This window comes from Argentina silus (assembly GCF_951799395.1).
Source record: "Argentina silus genome assembly, chromosome: 1".
In the NCBI taxonomy this organism is placed as follows: Eukaryota; Metazoa; Chordata; class Actinopteri; order Argentiniformes; family Argentinidae; genus Argentina; species Argentina silus.
The window spans coordinates 28,780,839-28,799,670 of record NC_139655.1 but is presented as its reverse complement, the minus strand read 5'-3'; the positions used below and the strand labels follow the sequence as shown (position 1 = coordinate 28,799,670).

The following is an 18,832-nucleotide window of genomic DNA, read 5'->3' as shown; positions in this document are numbered from 1 at the left end:
ACTGAGGTGATTTTACTGCATTTCAGGTAACAGACACTGCTTTGTTATTACACTTTACACCCACAGCCAAGAAGACAAGATCCTCCATGTCAGTGAACAAGTGATTCAAGTAACCTTTGAAGGGAGAGAGCACTGAATCAACGGCAAGCTAGCTCCACTCAAAGGTGTTCCAGAATGCAGGTATTAAAAGCACCCAGTTGATGTCTTGGCGGGTAAATACAACACACACAATGGGTGTAGATGTGATCGACAAAACTGTGAGGGAGAGGGGGGAAGATCCACGAACATAGAATCACTGGACTGGTTGAGAGTTTGAGTCACTGGATGCCATGTACTCTAATATCGTGTCAATTCTAGAATACCGTAGGTGTATTCTAGAATCGGGCCATTCCAGAATACTCTAGAGGCATCGTAGAATTGCAGCCTCTCTGTGGTAGGCGAGTAACTTGTTACATCAGACACTACAGGGAAACGTTATGCTTTAAGGTCCTTACCAATATGGCCGCCAAACTCTCTCATCTACATTGTTGATGAGTAGGACCATTCCAGTGATGCTATGTCAATGGTGGGGTCATGTTAAACGAGGATAGGCAGACCACCAGGACTCAAGAGGTTTGCCCAACCTTCACTCCTGGGGGGGTCGCGCTTTCGTTATTGATTACTTCTAACACCAGTTTTGTCCTTTTGTCCACATTAACTTTTCTTAGTGTTATTTTTCTGCATATGATATTCTGCAAGTCATACACATCCATATAGATAGATGAACTCTTTTAATGTCAGCATAAAAGGTAAGCTGGGTGACTATATATGAAGACAACAACTACAACTTTCACAGCACTGGCATTGGTTAATTTTAAATACAGTACTCAAGCATTGTTAGATTAACAAAATAAAAAAAACAGAAACATAATACCCCCGAAAAAATAAGCTACGCAAGTTTGTTTTCCCCCATATAATGTTTCCTTTGTATCAATGGCATGATGTACATATTTGTTTTAACCATACCAAAAAACATCTATCCAAAGGGGAAATTCTCTAAGCATATTCACTTTGAATTTCCCTTGATTAGAAACAGTACCATGCATTTTCTCATTCACTGATTGATTTGATATTGTTGCTTATTCTTTTTATTTTTTTTCTTCGTCTTTAATTCCTCATAAACTATCAATAAATGTAATGTGTTAGGATAGTGTTGTCTTCACATAGACTCAGGTAATGGTGCTTTAGTCGGTCATTTCTCGGTACACATCCACCCTATTGCATGTTGACAGGTTTCGCAGGATGCAGTGGCGGTCGTGGGGGATTCTGGGTAGGAGGGTCGTAGGTCGTGGGGGTTGGGGGGTGTGGGAAGTGGAGGAGGGGAGGGGTGTCAGCTCCTAGACGACAGCCTTTGAATCCTTGCAGACCTGAGTGGTGGTGCCTGAGTTAGTCTGTTTAGTGTCCGTCCTCTCTCCCACATGGTTCGCTGCTCTGCAAAGACCAATGGACAGACAGACGTTAGAACAGATCCTGTCCAGGGACTCAAGCCCCACCCACTATCTCTAGAAGACTACATAACACACCAACAACAACCCTTCTGATTGGTTCTCTGGTCAGTTGAGTCGCTCTCAAGACTCTAATCTAACTCTGACTGAAGAGGCCTTCAGTGAGAGGCAGATCGGAGGGGTCCAGGAGGAGCGAATGACAGGTTTATACACAAACGCCACCTCTGGTTCAAAGGTCAACGCTCAAGGAGACAGTTAGGGAACAAAACAATATTTACATTCAGATAACACAACCATTAAACCACATGGGGGTACCTCTGGGGTGTAGCTGTAGGCTGAACATGTGATTAAAACCTAAGCCTGAACAAGCCTCTTGTTCAAGCCTCTCTATAGGAGAGAGAACCAGTGAGAGAGGAAGAGAAGAAAAAAACGTAGAGTGATTAACTGCCCATTCCGGTCAAAGCATACAGGGCAAGTATTCCCATATTTGCCCCCTATCTCTGATGTATGACGTAAATGGGAAGTAAAAAAAAAAAAAAAAAAAAGCAAAGAAAAGAAAAACTGGACAGTTTTTCCTCTCTTTGTTCCAGATCGCTCCTCTTCATCGCCCAAAGATGACAGCGTCTGGAAGAAAACAGAACAGCTCCCCTAACCTAACCTTTTCCCAGGGCACACCTACTATGAAAATACTCTTGAATGGGTTTTTCAGCGATTTCCTCTCTGCCTCCAGCCCCACTGCCTTTCCACTCTCATATTTCATTCTCCGGTGCCCTCCTCCCTCCGTCCCCTCCCCGTCATGGAAGGAGAGATGGGAGGGAGGGGGGGAGGGAGGGAGGGAGGGAGGGAGGGAGGGAGGTTCCAGTGGCTGTGCACCCCCCGTGGAGAGAGCCCTGTTTCCCACAGCAGCCTGTGATCAGTGCTCAGGCCCTGGTCTGGTATGATAGCCATCATGCAAAGCGCAGGGCGGCCCTGGCACTGGGCTGAGGGCTGGTGGGCTCTATGGAAATGCTGGTCTGATGCTTTCCACTTGAGGAAGAGCGTCTGGCGGAAATGTCGAATGCAGGGAGGAGTGTGCGTGTGTGTGTGTGTGGGTTGTAAAAGGCCTGCAGGACGAGGGATTCACTCACACACTCATTCTGACTAAACCTGTGTGTGTGTGTGTGTGTAATCCTATGCAGTGGCACACCCACATCTGGATGACAAAAAAAAAAAAAGCACAAATATCTTCTCTGTTAAGGTAGAGGGGAGATTCACCTGGCTTTACCTGTCTTATCTGCCTGTCTCTCTCTCTACCAGCCATAAACTGAGTCTACTCAGCTGAACTAGGGTGGCAAAAGAATCATTTAGAATGAATCACAACTTCCACGGGCCCCTCCAGCTGACATGGACTACACTACACATCCACACAGAGAGCAGCATGTGGGATCTCTCCTGACAGTTTACATCAGCTGCACCAGAGGTCGACAATACATGTGTGTTTGATATTAGCTAATGCTCATGGCCTTCTCACATGGGGGCTAGCCTGGGAGCATGTCTCTGGTCCAGTGTATGTTGGTAAACCGGTGTCTATGTGCTGCTACAGGCCCCCCACTGATCTGGTGCGTGACACTTCCACCCCAGCCTGTGCATACATTTGACATGATCCATGTTTTTACCTTGATTGGGCCGTCCACCGTGTCCAGTCCCTGCTCCGACAGCTGTTTCAAGGCACTTAGAGCAGCCTGAGAAGAGAGGGAACAACAGATGGCCGAGTGAGCGAAAAGGAGGGGAAAAGAAGGAGGGAGAGAGGGAGGGAGTGAGTGTCACCCTTCAGCTGCTTTTCAAATAACACTTACTCTGGGAAACCCGATGCCAACAGGACACTTTCCCTTCTCTCTCTGTTGTCTTTGGCTCCTTTCCCCTAACTGTTTATCTAGCGTTATTGGGCTAATGTGTGTGTGTGTGTGTGTGTGTGTGTGTTTCCCCCTCAATGTTTATCTAGAGTTATTGGGTTAACATTTCCACTTCATGTTTGGCTGCCTGCATTTTCCTAAGTCAATCACCGTTCCATCTGCATTCCTGATGACTAGCAGTGAGTAAACAGCTTCAGGCCTTACATCCCGATAAATCACACAGGCTCAGGGACACAACAACAACAACCCTCATTGCTAACAGACACAACCACGTCTGAGGGACATCTGACTTAAGAGGAAGTGACACCGATACTAGATATGACGATGAAAAAATAGATTTTCTGTACAGAAATAAACAGTTTTTGGGGTACATTAGATTACATTTGAGTTCATTCGATTATGATGAACTGTTGTCTCAACTGGTGTTTTGAATTAAGTGAATCAGGATAAACACAAACTTGTCACTTATTGTGTTGTGCATAAGACAGCTCTGCAGAGCTCTACTCTGTTAACAGTCAACACGATGGTTGACACAACTGTTTGTCATATACACACACAACCGTATATCATTTCACAAGGAGGCATTGAGGCCAAAACAATGGGGGATATTTGTTGTCTCTATCACTTGAGTGTGTAATATGTACAATGTGTTGTGTGCATGTTTCTGGGAAAGAGGGCTGTTTTCGTAGGGTGTAGCTATAAGCTCAATGTCCTCAGAGCGGGGTCTGATGGAGCACAACACAATCAAGACATGCACAACAGGAATCTCAAGGATATTGATGAAGGTTCAAGTGAGATGGACTTGAGGATGGACAGAATCCTCTCACTGTCAACACAACAATCTACTCCTTGAGTGACAACAGGTCTCCAGACAAAGTAGTGAGCTCTGCTGGCCATCACTTCAGACAGAACCAGACCAGCTCTGAACACAGACACCCCTGGCCTGGGTCTGGGTCGAAGTGGGCCAAACTGGGCTGGGCTGGACTGGGCTGAGCCTAACCCAGGGGCTGCTGATACCTGACACGGACTCTCCCTCTCTCCATCTTGGAGATTAGGTCCAGATGTGCGCTCTCTCTCTCTCTCTCTCTCTCTCACTCACTCACTTGCTTTCTCTCATGACAGACAGGGGGGTGAGGAGGGGACATAAATCTCACAGCTGAGCTGACACCACCACCCCACCACCCCACCACCACCACCACCACCACCACCACCCCCTACGATGCCATCATCTCCGGGAAGGAGGGAAAGAATGTGAAAGAAAGCAAAATATAGATACTGGGAGAGTAAGCAACAGCGAGGGGTAAACACACACTCACACGATCCAATCCAGAAAATGCGGTGTGTGTGTGTGTGTGTTACATTTAGTGAAAAGTGAGAGCTGCCTGCATCACCCTCTCTACCCTCTCTCACCCAGTCCACTCCTTTCCTTTTCTCTTCTCACCTCTTCACTATCCAGTTCTCCTCTCCTCTACTCCTTCAACCAGACAGACTGAACCCATACCCACCATAACAGTGACTTTCCAAGTTAAGGCTCTGTCAGACAAGCCAGGGCCATCAGAGTATGGACAATGTGTGTGTGTGTTGGGGGGTGGAATCAGACTGAAGCCTGGCCAACAATTCAAACATATCTACATTTCAAGAGTAACAAAGATATATGAGGAAACAAGAGCAAAAATATGATAAGACATCAGTTCACAGAGTGACTTTACCATGGTGTTTTATCTTACATAACTATAAGCCCTCATGTTAAAGCAATTCCCACTCCACTTCCATGATACTGTATATATCCTGATCTATCATTCCTGAGTCTGTAGGAAGATAACGTAGAGGAGTGAGGCGTGATGCCTGGCTGAGCTCACACCGTTAGCTGGCCCTGCAACACCATTCTCTGCCTCATAGCACTCATGCTAACAACATCTGTACCCGTCACTGGCAAATGACCACTGGCTCCTTACTGTACATGCAGTACATGGCAGACGGCTCATTATCCCCTCTCCACCCTCCCCTGTCCAGACACACAGAGACGTCTCCATATCAGCATTTATAATGTTACATTTACATTTAATCTGTTGGAATCCATGAAGTCTCTTTTTAGAATGGAAAGTCATGATCTTATCACATGTAGCGATCTTGTCAATTCATTACACCCTACACGCAGGAGAGAAAGAATGTGTCAATTTACTTCTGCTACAATAAGTCTGCATTTTCATCATCATAAGTCCAATGTCACTCGGAAAGGGGATTTAAATCAGTTTCAACCTGGTGAAAAGTAACCAGAAATCATAATTTATGACAAACAGGTGCAAGACATAATATGGGCTGTATTCCTCAAACAGAATAACAATCACTGTCAGAGTCCTGCATCTACAGGTGCTGTGAGCAGTGGGCTCAGTCGTGATTTAGGGTGATTGCAGTGTAAAGTTCACACTGTTGGTCATTATCTACCTCACCGGAGAGACATGGATCAACTCAGAACTCCTAACAGGAAATTGATGGTGAAAAATGTATTTTTTCTTCCCCACTAACGTAAACATTCTTTGAATTTACAGCTTCTATATCTGGGGAAGGATTTAGGGAGCTAAGGTGACATACAGTTAAATCACTTGACACATGACAGTTTGGAATGTTTCGTACGACATTTACACTCAAGCTAAAGTTGATAGAAAAGAGACAAGAAATCATATTATAGATAAAAATATATTGTGTGCTGCTGTTTCACCACCGTGCTATTGCTATGCTATCTACTCACAATGGGCATCATCATCATCATCATCATCATCAGGGACCAGTAGTGGGGCCAGAGTCTTTAAGATAAGAGGAGATCCACCATAGACAGATGACTGTAGGTGACCAGATCGCCAGGACACCTGATAAACAACACTGGACCTTCACCTCTCTTCCTCTCCTGTGGCCTATAAATTGCAATCACCAGCCACCAATTACCGGTCTGTGTTGTATTTATCCAATCGATGGGTCTTCTCCCCTAAGTAAATACCCAGAATCCATCTGTTGGCTGTTGCGGGGCTGGGATAAACAGCCGTAAATCAGAAGGGGTGGCGGTGATGGTGATATACGGCAGACAGACAGGCGGACCAACCCTGAAACCGCCTGCCCTGAGCCTCACGAGCCCCGGGCCCTAAGACAAATACTATCTATCTACATATACTATCTGTGGGAACGGCAGCCAGTGACATCATTATTGTTCTAATGAGATAAGAGGGCCATCGCTGGAGGCGGCCCGGGGCTGATGCATCAACACCAGAGTGGTGTGTTTAGTCTGGAGCCACCACGAGGTGGAAGTGGTCCATCTCTGTCACTGGGAAAGAGAGAGAGAGAGACAGAGGGACAGAGATGGAGAGAGAGAGAGAAAGAGGGGTGCCATCACTCCCTCGAAAAGTCTCTGAAGAGCACTTACTGAGGACCCCCTAATCATCCACTCCTCCTCCTCCCCCTCCCCCTCCCCCTCCTATCCTCCTCTCCTCTCACCCCCACTTTAGATAACAAACCAGCTCTCACCACCAGAACCCGTGAGCCCTCATACTCTTCCCGACACTTCAGCCAGCGCTACTTCACACGTTCCTTCATTCATTCATCTAGCCGGGCCGGCCGGCCGCAGTTCAAAGGCTGGACAAACACTGGAGGAATGTGACAGCCAGGGGCTGAGGAACTGCCATGACGTTTGAGTTTCTGACACCGGGGACGAGATGTGCTCATTTTTTCTAGGGCCTGGGCCTGGCTGTTAATGGCTTCCCTGATGGAGTTTTCACTTCCTTGAGCGGCTTAAGGCAAACAGAGGCCGGTCCCCTGGGGACGCTCAGTCCAGCCCTGAGGGTCCCATTCTCCAGTGGGAGAGGAGGAGGGGCTGATGGATCGCCCATCCCCACAAATTAGCCTCCATCCCTAGCCCACCGCTGGAGCCTAGGGAGGGGGGGGGATTTAGTGAGACATCCTGGCTGTGATGGGAGAGGAGAGGGGCCTTCAGTCCATCTCCATCACTCAGCCCAGAGAGGCCATCAAAGACACCAGGGAGGTGCTAATGAGCTGGAGACCACCAGCACATCACTGTGAGAGTGTGACAGAGAGAGAGAGAGAAACAGCTACCACTCCCACTGTTCCTCTAATCCCAGAAGATCCAGTATAAAGAGTAGAGAAGTCTCTGGCTGGCTTACCCTCCCTCTGTGCCTTATCTGTGCCATCTCTCCAGATAAAGGCCTGGATTTAGATCTGAACCCACCGAGGCCACTCTCCCTCATCTGGGCCATGCTGTCATGGTGGAGGTGGTGTGGGTGTTTCCCCCTACCATCCACCCCAGCCAGATTCCCAGGCCCTCCACTAGCCCATCCCAGCCCATCCCTGCCCAGCCTGGGCTTGACCACTAATCCTCAGGCCAGGCCAAGAGCATCAGCAGCAGGCTCCCACATCTCCTTTGATCCCCCCCCCCCCCCCCATAACATAATGTGTTTAGACGTCCGTCTCATCCCTAGGAATCGAGGCAGGAGAGGAAACGCTTGGTTTACTTGTCCATTAGAGTACAGGCATGGGGGATTCCCCCTGTCATCTTTGGCTGGTCTTGAGGCCAGACCGGAACAGGGAGGGCTATCAACCACTCTGCAGGTGCAGTGAGTCACACATGCACACGCAAACACACGCACGCACGCACACTCACACACACACACACACTCACACACACACACACACACACACACACACACATACACACACACACACACACACCTCGTTGTTTCACAAGCACTCCAATGGGTCCCACCGGCGGATGAATCGTAACCCAAACTGCTCTCTTTGTTTTCTCAATTACACAATTCACCATTCAGCTTTAACTCCACAATAACGCAATTGCCATTAACCACACCATAGAGAGAGTCTGATCACGGGTTCAGGCGGACAGCGGCTCCCGTGCCAAGGATGTGTTACAAAGTGAAAGGAGAGGGGAGAGAAGGAACACGAAACATGTAAGATGGCCGCTGGTGAGGATGATCTAAGGGATGTCTCATAGACTAAACAATGGTAAGAGTGGATTTCAATTTTACAGGGTATGAGACGTGGGAGAAAGAGGGCTGTTGTCAGAGGAGGTCTGTGGCTGGCTGGCTGGCTGGCTGGCTGGCTGGCTGGCTGGCTGGAGGTATTGTTTTGTGGAGGCCTGTTCTGTTTTCAAAAGGCCATATAAAAGCCAGCCGCCGCTATCCCCTCTCTGCTGCTGCAGCAGAGTAACATGGGAGCCAAGGGGAAAGAGAATCCCACAGACATTGATCCGCACTCCCCTCCTCTCTTTCCTGTGTTCCCTCCCTTCTCTCTCCCACCCCATCCTCTCTCCTTCATCCCCCCTTCTGTTCTTTTTCCCCTAGTCTTTCCACTCTTATGGCCCAAACTCCTCTTCTCTCTCTCTCCCCCGTGTTCATCCCTTGTTTTCTCTCCTCTATCCCTCCTCGCTCTTCTTCCTTCCATACTCTTCTCTCCTCTCTTCATCCTCTAGTCTCTATCCTCTCATCCCTGGGTTTTCTCCTCCTCTACATTCTTCCTTCCGTTCTGCCCACATCAAAGCCCTGGAGAGGGCTCACCGGCACATTCCTGGGCTGCTCATGAGAGAGTCGGCAACATCGTGTTGGAGACCTGTGTGTGTGTGTGTCTGTGTGTGTGTATATGAGTAACTATGGGGAGATATGCACTCATCTTCTCTCGCTCAATCCCTCCTTCACTCTATATTTCACATCCAGGGAGAGATCATAAAAAGGAATAGTTGTGAGAGAGATGAAGAGAGAAGAAATCAAGAGATGAATGGCTGTTGTCTCGGTGTATAATGTGGTTAGTTCCACACATCAACACTCCATATATCCCAAACTCCTCAATAGTGAAATATACAGTACAGTAAGCCAGTGCATTTCTCTAGTTATCAAAACAACTTTGCCCTGAAGAAAAGCTGCCAACAACTTACAAGTATCAAAGCAACACTGCCCTAACAACAAAGGTATGATATCTAATAGTCTACTCACCTGCTGTTTAACATTATCAGCAGGAATCTCAATGGGAGGTTGAGACCTGATCACTCTTCGAGCTTGTTGACGTCTAAATAGTATAGAGAACAGGGGAGGCTGGTGGAGGTAGAAATCAGAGGACGGGTTCATTGTAATGCATGGAATGGAATGAGGAATGGTATCAAACACACGTGTGACACCATTCAAATACACATCTGATACCATCCCTTATTCCATTTCAAGCATTACAATGAGCCTGTCTTCTGATTTCTATCTCCAGCAGCCTCCCCTGATAGAGACCATAGCCAAACAAGCTACTTACAGTACAACACAACACTGTTTACAAAATAAATAAAACCACATTGTGTGTTTGAATGCGCTGTAGTACATCTGTATGGGTGTGTGTGTGTGTGTGTGTGTGTCTGCGTGTGTGTGTGTGCTTGAGTACATCCGTATGTGTGTGTAGCCCCAGTGTGGTGATCAGAATTCCAGAGGCGGGTGGTGTCAGGGCTCAGATGCACGTTGACGGGTGGGTAATGGCCGCAGGGCTCCCCGGGGGAGCGGGGCTGCGCTGACATGGGAAGCCATAAATAAGAGCCCGGGGCGCAGCGCCATGTCATGCGTCATTTGGGTCGGAGAGGCCTGCTTTATCCCCCCGTCACCGGACTGCTGAGCATGCCACCTCCCAGGGCGTAACACAAAACACATGGGCAGAGACGGAGAGGGCAGAACACCTCCACATACCACAGGCCTACCTCTGTCAGCATATCTCTGAGTTAAAACAGAGCTTTAAAGGGATAGTTCACTCTAAAAATCGAATTTCTGTGATTAACCACACACATTCGATTTTTTGAGTGAACTATACCTTTAGAACTGTCTCCATGTTACTATTGGTTCAACCTCAAATTAAAGTTGATCAACTAATAATTATCTTACTGCAGTGCAGTCTGATAATGTTGTACAACAACCAGCATCGTTTAGAACAGAGATAACCTCAACTTAATTCTGCCTGTGGCAGGTTGGATGTTGTTCTCGTAGGACGCCTCAGGCTCCCTCAAGGGAATATCTGTTTGACATGTTAAGTCCATCAGGCCAGTCAGTGAAGGATGTTTCCCAATGCTTCACCTCAACTGACACATGGTTTTATTGGGGCCATTTCCTCTGGTTAGACACACAGAAAGGCAACATTTGATCTGATTCAACCCGTTTATGAAAATATGAAATATGAAAATATGAAACAGGGCTCTCGTTGAGAGGATGACAATAAGGCAACCATGTTTGGTTAAAACATGAATGTATTCACTCATCCCAAGGATTCCGATGAATCAGAGACTGAATAATGCATCTGGAATGGGAATTGTGTAATGCGCTGCATGAAAAATGCATTAGTAAGATGACTTCCACCGAAGACACTTGAGAAAAGAGATAGTCTGAAGGTCATAGTGTCTGTGACTCATAACATAATCAATGAACATATAAAGATGACCAGTGAGGATGCTTTTATGTTGAATGGACACTACACGCACATTCCCGCCCCAGCTTACCACAAACCCACACACCCACCTCCTGTGATGAAGCTTTCCGTATTACAATACACCATTTACTTTGTGAGTCACCGAACATCACAAATACGGCTCATCCTTACCTTGGAAATGAATGAGCCATGGAGAAAGTTATGTTTTTGTTTTGTTGTATCATCATCATTGTGATTACATCAAATCAGATCTTCCCAAAAAAGTCTTATCAAGACCAGATGCTTCACACCACAGATCCGGTCAGACCTGTAATAGGCATATGGATGATTCACTTCCTAAGCCAGTTAATAGCAGAGCAGCCATGAGTGTTATTAGAGGGAACACCCCTGCCTGTTGATTGCGGTTTGTGATTAACTTCTCTATCAGGTCCCCCTGGTGACATCACACGTCTTCGACATCACCTCATCGACACCTGCAGGGATCCACTTTTCCACCCCAGAGGGGGAAGCTTGCATAATTCCATCCCATTCCGATCTGATGGATGGCCTTGGTGAGGTATGGAAAGCTGTGGGAGGAAAAGCTGCCCCCGAGCGCTCTGCTATCAGTGATGAGATATCACCACTGACTGTCCCAGGGTTCCCTATCAGTTGACTCAACCCCTCACTATGCAAGGTCCCTCATGCAGGCTACGGCTAGCACTTGGACAGTCAGCTAGCTTTGAGTGCTTGTGGTTTACGGTCCATTTGAGTCCTTAGCTAGCTTTGACAAAGCAAACTTCCTTCCTCGTTTCTTGCAGAATAGGGTATAGCACCCTGTTTGCATGAAGGTTGGCCATTTTGGTTTCCGTGGATGTGGTTGTGGCTTCGTGGAAGTCAGACTTTCACCAAGTCTGCACCACCTTGGTTAACTCCATGCACGGGCCGCCGTTCTGGGCTCCTCGTCCTGCGAGCATTGCGCTCTGCTGGATACGGATGTTTTCAAATTGACGGTCAACTCCTTGGAGGGTTAGGGTTAGGGTTAGGCAGGACTTCTCTGGAGATGCTCCCATTGACTCTGCAGGACTCCTCTAGAGATGCCCCTTTGACTTTCTCCGTTGCTGAGCCTCGTCCAAGCCAAGGATCATCTAAGGCTTGCGAGGAGTTCAATGAGGGAGACGCCGACAGCAAGGCGAACGAGCTATCTGGCCCTCACCTTGTCGCCCCTCTTGCTCTGATCTCGTGAAGAGTGGTTCGCTGGATAAAAAGCCACATGCCTGTAAGTGTCCTCAGTCTGTACAGAATGATTGAATAGGGTTTTAGCCAATAGGTACACAGAGTGTGTGTCCCATAGTGAGGGATCTCCTTCAGATAACCTGGGTTATCATTTGTTTCCCCTAGGTTTCCCCTGCTCCTCTTCTATCTCTCTTTCTTTCCCCTCCATCTCTCTCAGGAGATTCCATCGTGGTACTCTAAGCCGGGTTTCCCTCCTCTTTTCTTTCCTCTCCTATCCTTCCCTCTATCTTTCCATCAAAGGAGATCCCATCGGAGCGTGACAGGTTTGAAAGATACAGTTTAATGCAATTAGCAGTGTTGCCAACAGTGGCCAGGGTGATAAAGTGTTGGGCAGGATGCAAATACAGTGACTGGTTATCACCTCTGTGCTGTCATGTTTCTGTGCGGATGGTGGAAAAGACCTTTCTATCTCCGAACCTGGGCCAGCCCACACCACCACGCTCAGAAGCCAGGGCCCCTTAATCACTTCCTACTCATTTGCATGGGTAATCAACTGAGGGGGGAGATTACCATTGGACTATATCAATCACTGTGTGGATATCAGTCTGGAATGTCACCCGGGTGCTCGCCTGTTGTTATCTGCTACGGGGGTTACATTTAGGAATCAATTATCTCATTGGAAGGGAAAGAAAGTGGCCTTCAAAATACCAGGCAGAAAAATAAGCCTGTTGATGTTAATGATGCAACATCTTGTCCGAGTCTGCCTTTTCACCCTGCTGGTCTCTCGTCATGACTACAGGTGTGGCAGTGTGAGGAGGAATGAGAGAGGAGGAAAGGAGAGATTAAAGGGGGAGGAAATGACAGATGGAATAGGAGCAAAGGAGAAGAGAAAGTACAGCAGGAGGGATAAGGAGGCGAGGAAAGGGGGAATAGGAAAGGAAGTGCCTCCCTGTGACAGTCTGTCAGTTTCCACAGACGCTAAGCCCCCACCTTCAGCTGCAAGCTTTACTGTTTAAGTGTGTACAGTATGTGTGTGTGTGTATGTGTGTGTGTAAGTAAGTAAGTGTATCTGATGGAAACGATATCTGGTAACTGGAGAGTATCTGCAGTCAGACGGCGTTTTATACCTCCTTCCTCCCGTGTCATCATCCACAGCCCCCCTCAACCCCCCCAGCGCTGCTTTCTTTTTTTTACCATCTCTCACACACGTGGGACACGCCCGTAAAATGCTTTGCAGTGTTGTGTAACAAGCTGCCAATCCCACAAGGCCTGTGACCATCTCTATTACCCAGCATGCTTGCTAGGCCGGGCCATTGGACAACCCCCCCCCCCCCCCACCCCCCGTACTAAGACTCCCTGCAACACAGTTGGAGCCCACAAAACACATGTATGAAACCGATCGATGAAGACCCCTTGCAGTAAGCCCCTCAAATGTGTTATGAAAAACTTGACTGAGTTGCCAAGGAAACCAGTGGCGTAATACTGAGACGGATCTTGGATGAGATATGTTTACCGAAAACAATAAATTCCACTGCGCTTATATCAGGGACTAGCCACTCTGGTTAGGCCCCTCCAGTCTTCTGATGGGCAGGTCTAGGGTCTGGGTAAGTGGGTAAAGATGGCCTACACTGGGAAATACACAGTCTCTTGCACCGAAAACATGTGTTCTTGTTATAATGTAAGTATAATGTTATTATGATGTTAGTTTAAAGGCGCCGTGCACGTCACCGAGCGTTCGCAAACCATCTGGATGGGAACAAAGCTCTGTTTTGGGTTCCCTCTTCCTGGACTGACGGGACCAGGGTCAAACGCTATGAGCCTGTAATGTGCACTAACACACCTTGGATTCTGAGATATGGGCCCCCTACTGAAGACCTCAAAAGACATCACACAGTCTTCCACAAAGCTGGCAGGAAGGAAGGAAGGAATGAAATGTCAACCAATTGATTGAATTGATCAAAATGTAGATAACAGCGTTCACGGGGAACATTTCAAGACGGGGATAGTTTGTTCAGAAATGCAAAACATCAACAACAAAAAAAGGTCACAATGACAGAATTAACATTAAAGTATTCTCAAATTGAGTGACAGTTTGCATGCAGACTGCAGCTCATGTTTTATTTCCAATATACCACGGCCTTACCCTTCTCCACCACTTTCTCTCTGTAGGAGAGAGAGAGCACTGGCCTCTCTGCACTCGGGTTTTACGAGCCGCCTCACACATTTTTACAGCATGGCAAACAGTCAGTAAACACCAGGCAGGCGCTGTGTTTTAACACGTGATTAGGACACAGCTAATTAGATTGCGGACAGTAAAACTGTGAGGAAAATCGTAAAAAAAAAAGAAAAAAGAAAAAAAGAAAAAGAAAAAGGGAAGCCGGGAGCAGGACTAATGGACGGACGCTTTCAGGACTACAGACGGGAATGGTCTGGACTGTGGCTGGACAAATTAGCAGAGGAATGGTTTTTAGTTTCTGTTGCTCTCTGTAGTGAGCGGACTTCAGAAGTAAAGAGAGACACCCCCTCCACTACCCCCCATGTCCTCCTTCCCTCCTCCCTACCCCCTCCATCCATCCCCTCCATTCTTCTTTCTCTCCTCCTATCAGGGGTCAGGGTACTAATGGAGGACCTCCTGGCCTTGTGCGCCTCTGAAAACATTCCCCCTTTCCCTGTCCTCGTATAAATCAAACAGGCTCCTTTCAGAGTGGCCAGCGTCCTCTGTGATGTCCAGGGGCATGTCTCATTTCAAAGTCCTCTGGCTGGCTCACACGGTTACACGTTTACTCTCTGGGCACGACATGGGGCACAGCAGAGAGAGGGAGGGAGGGAGAGGGAAAGAGACAAAGACAGAGGTGAAAGAAAAGGGAGCGAGAGGGGGGGGGGGGGGGGGAGAGAGAGAGAGAGAGAAAGCCAAAGTGCCTCAGGAATGTTTATTTAATAACTTTACTGAATTAGGACTTCCTTCAAGAAAGTATTTACAATCAATCCCAACATTCTGGCAACAGAACATTAAATCATAGTACTGCTCAGTCCTTGGGACATCAGTCTACCAAACCTACATGTTCTGTAGGAGGGAGGGGTGAGAGCTACTCACACACACATCGTTATGCAACTATGAAATTGCAATCACAACATAATTTCCCCCTTCCTTCATGGTACAGTGAAGCACACGTATAATATATGGGAAAGTGGCAGTTGAGATAATGACATTCAGCGGCTTCATTGTGTCTTCACATAAAAAAAACATGAAAAAAAAGCCAGATTAGTTACATATGCATCCAAGGACTGTACAGAGTGTTTACCTAACTACAGGTTATGTTCTTACACATACAACAACACAGCCTTCCACCACGCCATCTGAACAATGCTAAACACACTTAATCAAAACCAGTGGTGGATATAGAGCTCAAGAGCTTAGTTTATATGCTGAGCAGAGCGGAGGGCACAAACAAAAGAATCTCCATAGTCGTTCTCGATGCTACAGATCTATCCCAGACAACAAATCACTTGAAACGGTAACACAAAGAGAACGGCAGAAGCCGAACAAAGAACCTTGTCTAACCAGCCCAGAACCTGACAATGATAACCAATGAAGTCCTGTGCTCTAATGACATACGGCTTCATTGACTGTCTCACTGGGTCCTGATCTTCTCCGGGCCTATGTTCTCCCCTCTGTCATGTTTGAATGGGAGAGCGTGATATGGCTGGCATATAAAATGTGAGCACGTGGATGAGTTTTCCTTCACCAGCCAGAACATGCAAAGGGGAGTTAATCTGGCTTATAAACCTGCCATGCATGCATCTCATATTATTGTTTCCCTCTTGGCTCTCCGATTTCCTCTCACATTTAGATAGTGCCAGTGTGGTTTGCTTAATCTATCTTTATCTCCTTGAAATGCAAAATCTTGGGAGTGTATCAGCATGCAGGGGGAAATGGGGGATAAATAAGAGGGTGGAGTGACTTTACTTGGAAGATCACACTGTTAGATGAGCGTCAGCGCGCGCACACGCACACTCACACACACACACACACACACACACACACACACACAAACACACACACACACACACACACACACACACACACACACACACACACACACACACACACACACACACACACACACACAGAGAGAGTGAAAAGCAAAGCTGCCTTGTGTTTGCTTAAGCCGCGGGAGTGTGTGACACCTCGGTCGTAATCGGTGTTAACCCCCGATGTGGCCGTTGTCGCGGGGCGTTTCACGATGTCTGGCCTGTGAAGCCTGAGAATGTGTTAATGTCCAGATGAGAGGGGCTGAGCAGGAGGGGGGTCTAGACAGACAGAATAACATTCCCCAGTCTCCACGCTCATCTCCATAACACACGGCTCAGCGAGGGGACTGTCACTGACGGGGGGCCACTAATGAACCCCTGGACAGGGGGGCTCTCTCTATGGTGCTGATGTGTGTTTAGAGCATGGGTGGGCAAGGTGGAACCATTTGGGGCCTGATTAATGACTGAGAGCGGAAAGCAAAGAGTTAAGTTCTCTGGTTGAAGTTGCCCAGAAGGTGGTTGGCAATGGGCAAAAATACTGGCCCTGACCCTTCTTTGGATTCCTTTCCCTTAAAAGTACGGCTACGTGCCAAGGATATTTTCAAGGGCACAGTTTTGGTGAGGACAGGCCTATGGTTGCAGGGCTGTCATAGAGAGGTGAGTGATAGCAGTAATTTGGGAAAGTCATCCTCTAATCATATTGTGTGTGAGGGAAATAAAAAACAACTTTTACAAATGAATAAATCTAAAGTATCTGGGGGACGGGGTTTCACAAACTCTGGAAAGCAGCAACAGAGGATAATTATGACAAACAATACCGCTCATTGTGCCGCGTGTGTGTGTGTGTTTATGTGTGTGTGTGTGTGTGTGTGTGTGTGTGTGTGTGTGTGTGTGTGTGCGCGCGCGCCTGCAATTACTGTCAGTGTGTGATTTGCTGCCGGAGCACTCCACGATGATTAATACTGAGAAGCTCTCAACCACGAGACGTGTGTCACATATCAAATTAAAGGAGCATTTAAGACTCAAGGGAACACAACTGAAACACTCGCACAATGGCCATGCATTGTGTGGCCCGGACGAGGAGTCTGACAATGTCAATGTTGGTTTGTGCCCCTCCGGGTCTGTGAGTGGAGAGTCTGTGGACGGTGGTCCAGGGAGCTGTGGAATAGGAGACCAGGCAGCTTTACACACTTCCAACAAAACGACTGTGTGTAAAAAAAAAAAAAAGTCAAGAGTTTCCTCAAGGCTCATAAAGGGGAATATTCATTACAGCTCTCCCTCCTACCTCGGAAAGGAGGGACAAACATTGTGTTTTTCCCCTTGTGTGCAAAACTCCAATATAATCGAGTTATGCAAAGACAGTGGGCCATAACGGAGAAGTGTGCACATGTGCTTCCAGATATGCTCTGTTCTTCTAAACACCAAGATACTAACCTTGACTGAATCAAATCCTAAGTAAGGTGTGTTCAAATAAAATACAGTGTCTCCAGTGGCGACAGATCCAACACGTTGTCAGCAGCTGATGACAAAGCGGAGGGAAAGATAAAATACCTGTCCCTTATCTTGGGAGACCTTTTCAACAAGCGTATTATCACTCGGTATCAAATGACATTAAGTTAATGAGACACAGACGCTCCATTAAAGGCCTATGTGGTAAGTTGACGCGTTAGCGAGCAGGCTAGCTGGCTAGCTAATGACATCTGTTGATCTGTTGATGAGTGACCCTCAGGGGGTAATTGTTTGGAACCCAGTGCCAAACTCAGCAGCTAGGCTAACCTGTGAAATTGCACACCTAGCGTAACAGCCCAAAGGGCTGGCATGGCCACTGGCAAAACATCTTAGAGCTGTTGGCATTGGGGTGATAATGAATGTAGCACCTTCATCTGCATTAAAGCAATTATAATGTGCTGGGAGTAAAGAAACAATGAGGGGAAAATCATTAGGCTACTTTGTGAACACACACACACACACACACACACACACACACACACACACACACACACACACACACACACACACACACACACACACACACACACACACACACACACACACTTCCTCAAACATATGCTCTTCTCCCTCTCTCACTAACTGGTCCACAAAGGGTTAACTCGTTAACTCGCAGAACTTCACTAGCTGAGAGATTTGTTTTTACACGTAAGCTCACCAAAACATGCTTAGATGGTGTCGTCCCCCCCGATAGCTAAGACCTAAGCTAAGGCATGACGGATCATGTGAATTTACGCAGCCAGTGTCTGTGTGTGTGTGTGTGTGTGTGTGTGTGTATATATGTGTCTTTCTGTCTGTGTGTGGTTAACCTTGTGGTCAGGCTAGCCCCTTAATAGACAGGCCTGTTGCTAATGTTCCCCTATTATCTAGGGCCCCCTCCTTTCAAGAGGCCACTTAAGCTATCAACAGGTCCCCTAATGGGCAAGTTCATGTTAAAACTGTCCCACTGACTATCACCTCCTCTGGCCCAGGGACTCAACGCAAGGCAGGCCTGGGGATCTGATGAGAGGAGGGTCTCTCTCTCTCTCTCTCTCTCTCAGTCCATCAACCCCTCTTCCTCACTCCATCATTTCCTGTCCACAAAGTCACGGCACCCTCTTTCTCTCGATCTGACCGGCTCTCAGTCCCCACCTTCTTTCATGCTCCATCAAGCCTTTTTCCCCTCACTCCTCTTCCATCATTCTTTCACTCATCCTTTCTACCCCCTACCCCCCCCCCCCCCCCCCCCCCCCGTCACAT

The 18,832-nt window shown here is 47.5% G+C and overlaps 1 protein-coding gene across 4 annotated transcripts in view; it reads right to left on the bottom strand.

The window, feature by feature from the left end:
* stau2 (staufen double-stranded RNA binding protein 2) overlaps positions 1–18,832 on the bottom strand; it is a 72,553-nt gene continuing 53,721 nt past the window's right edge. For all 4 annotated transcript variants that reach the window (XM_083668974.1, XM_083668975.1, XM_083668976.1 and 1 more), the window contains exons 14-15: positions 3,140–3,205; positions 1–1,470 (exon numbers count right to left, since the gene is read on the bottom strand). In XM_083668974.1, coding sequence (XP_083525100.1) covers positions 1,435–1,470; positions 3,140–3,205 — 102 coding nt within the window. In that variant the 3' untranslated portion in view covers positions 1–1,434. The remainder of the gene's footprint in view (positions 1,471–3,139; positions 3,206–18,832) is intronic.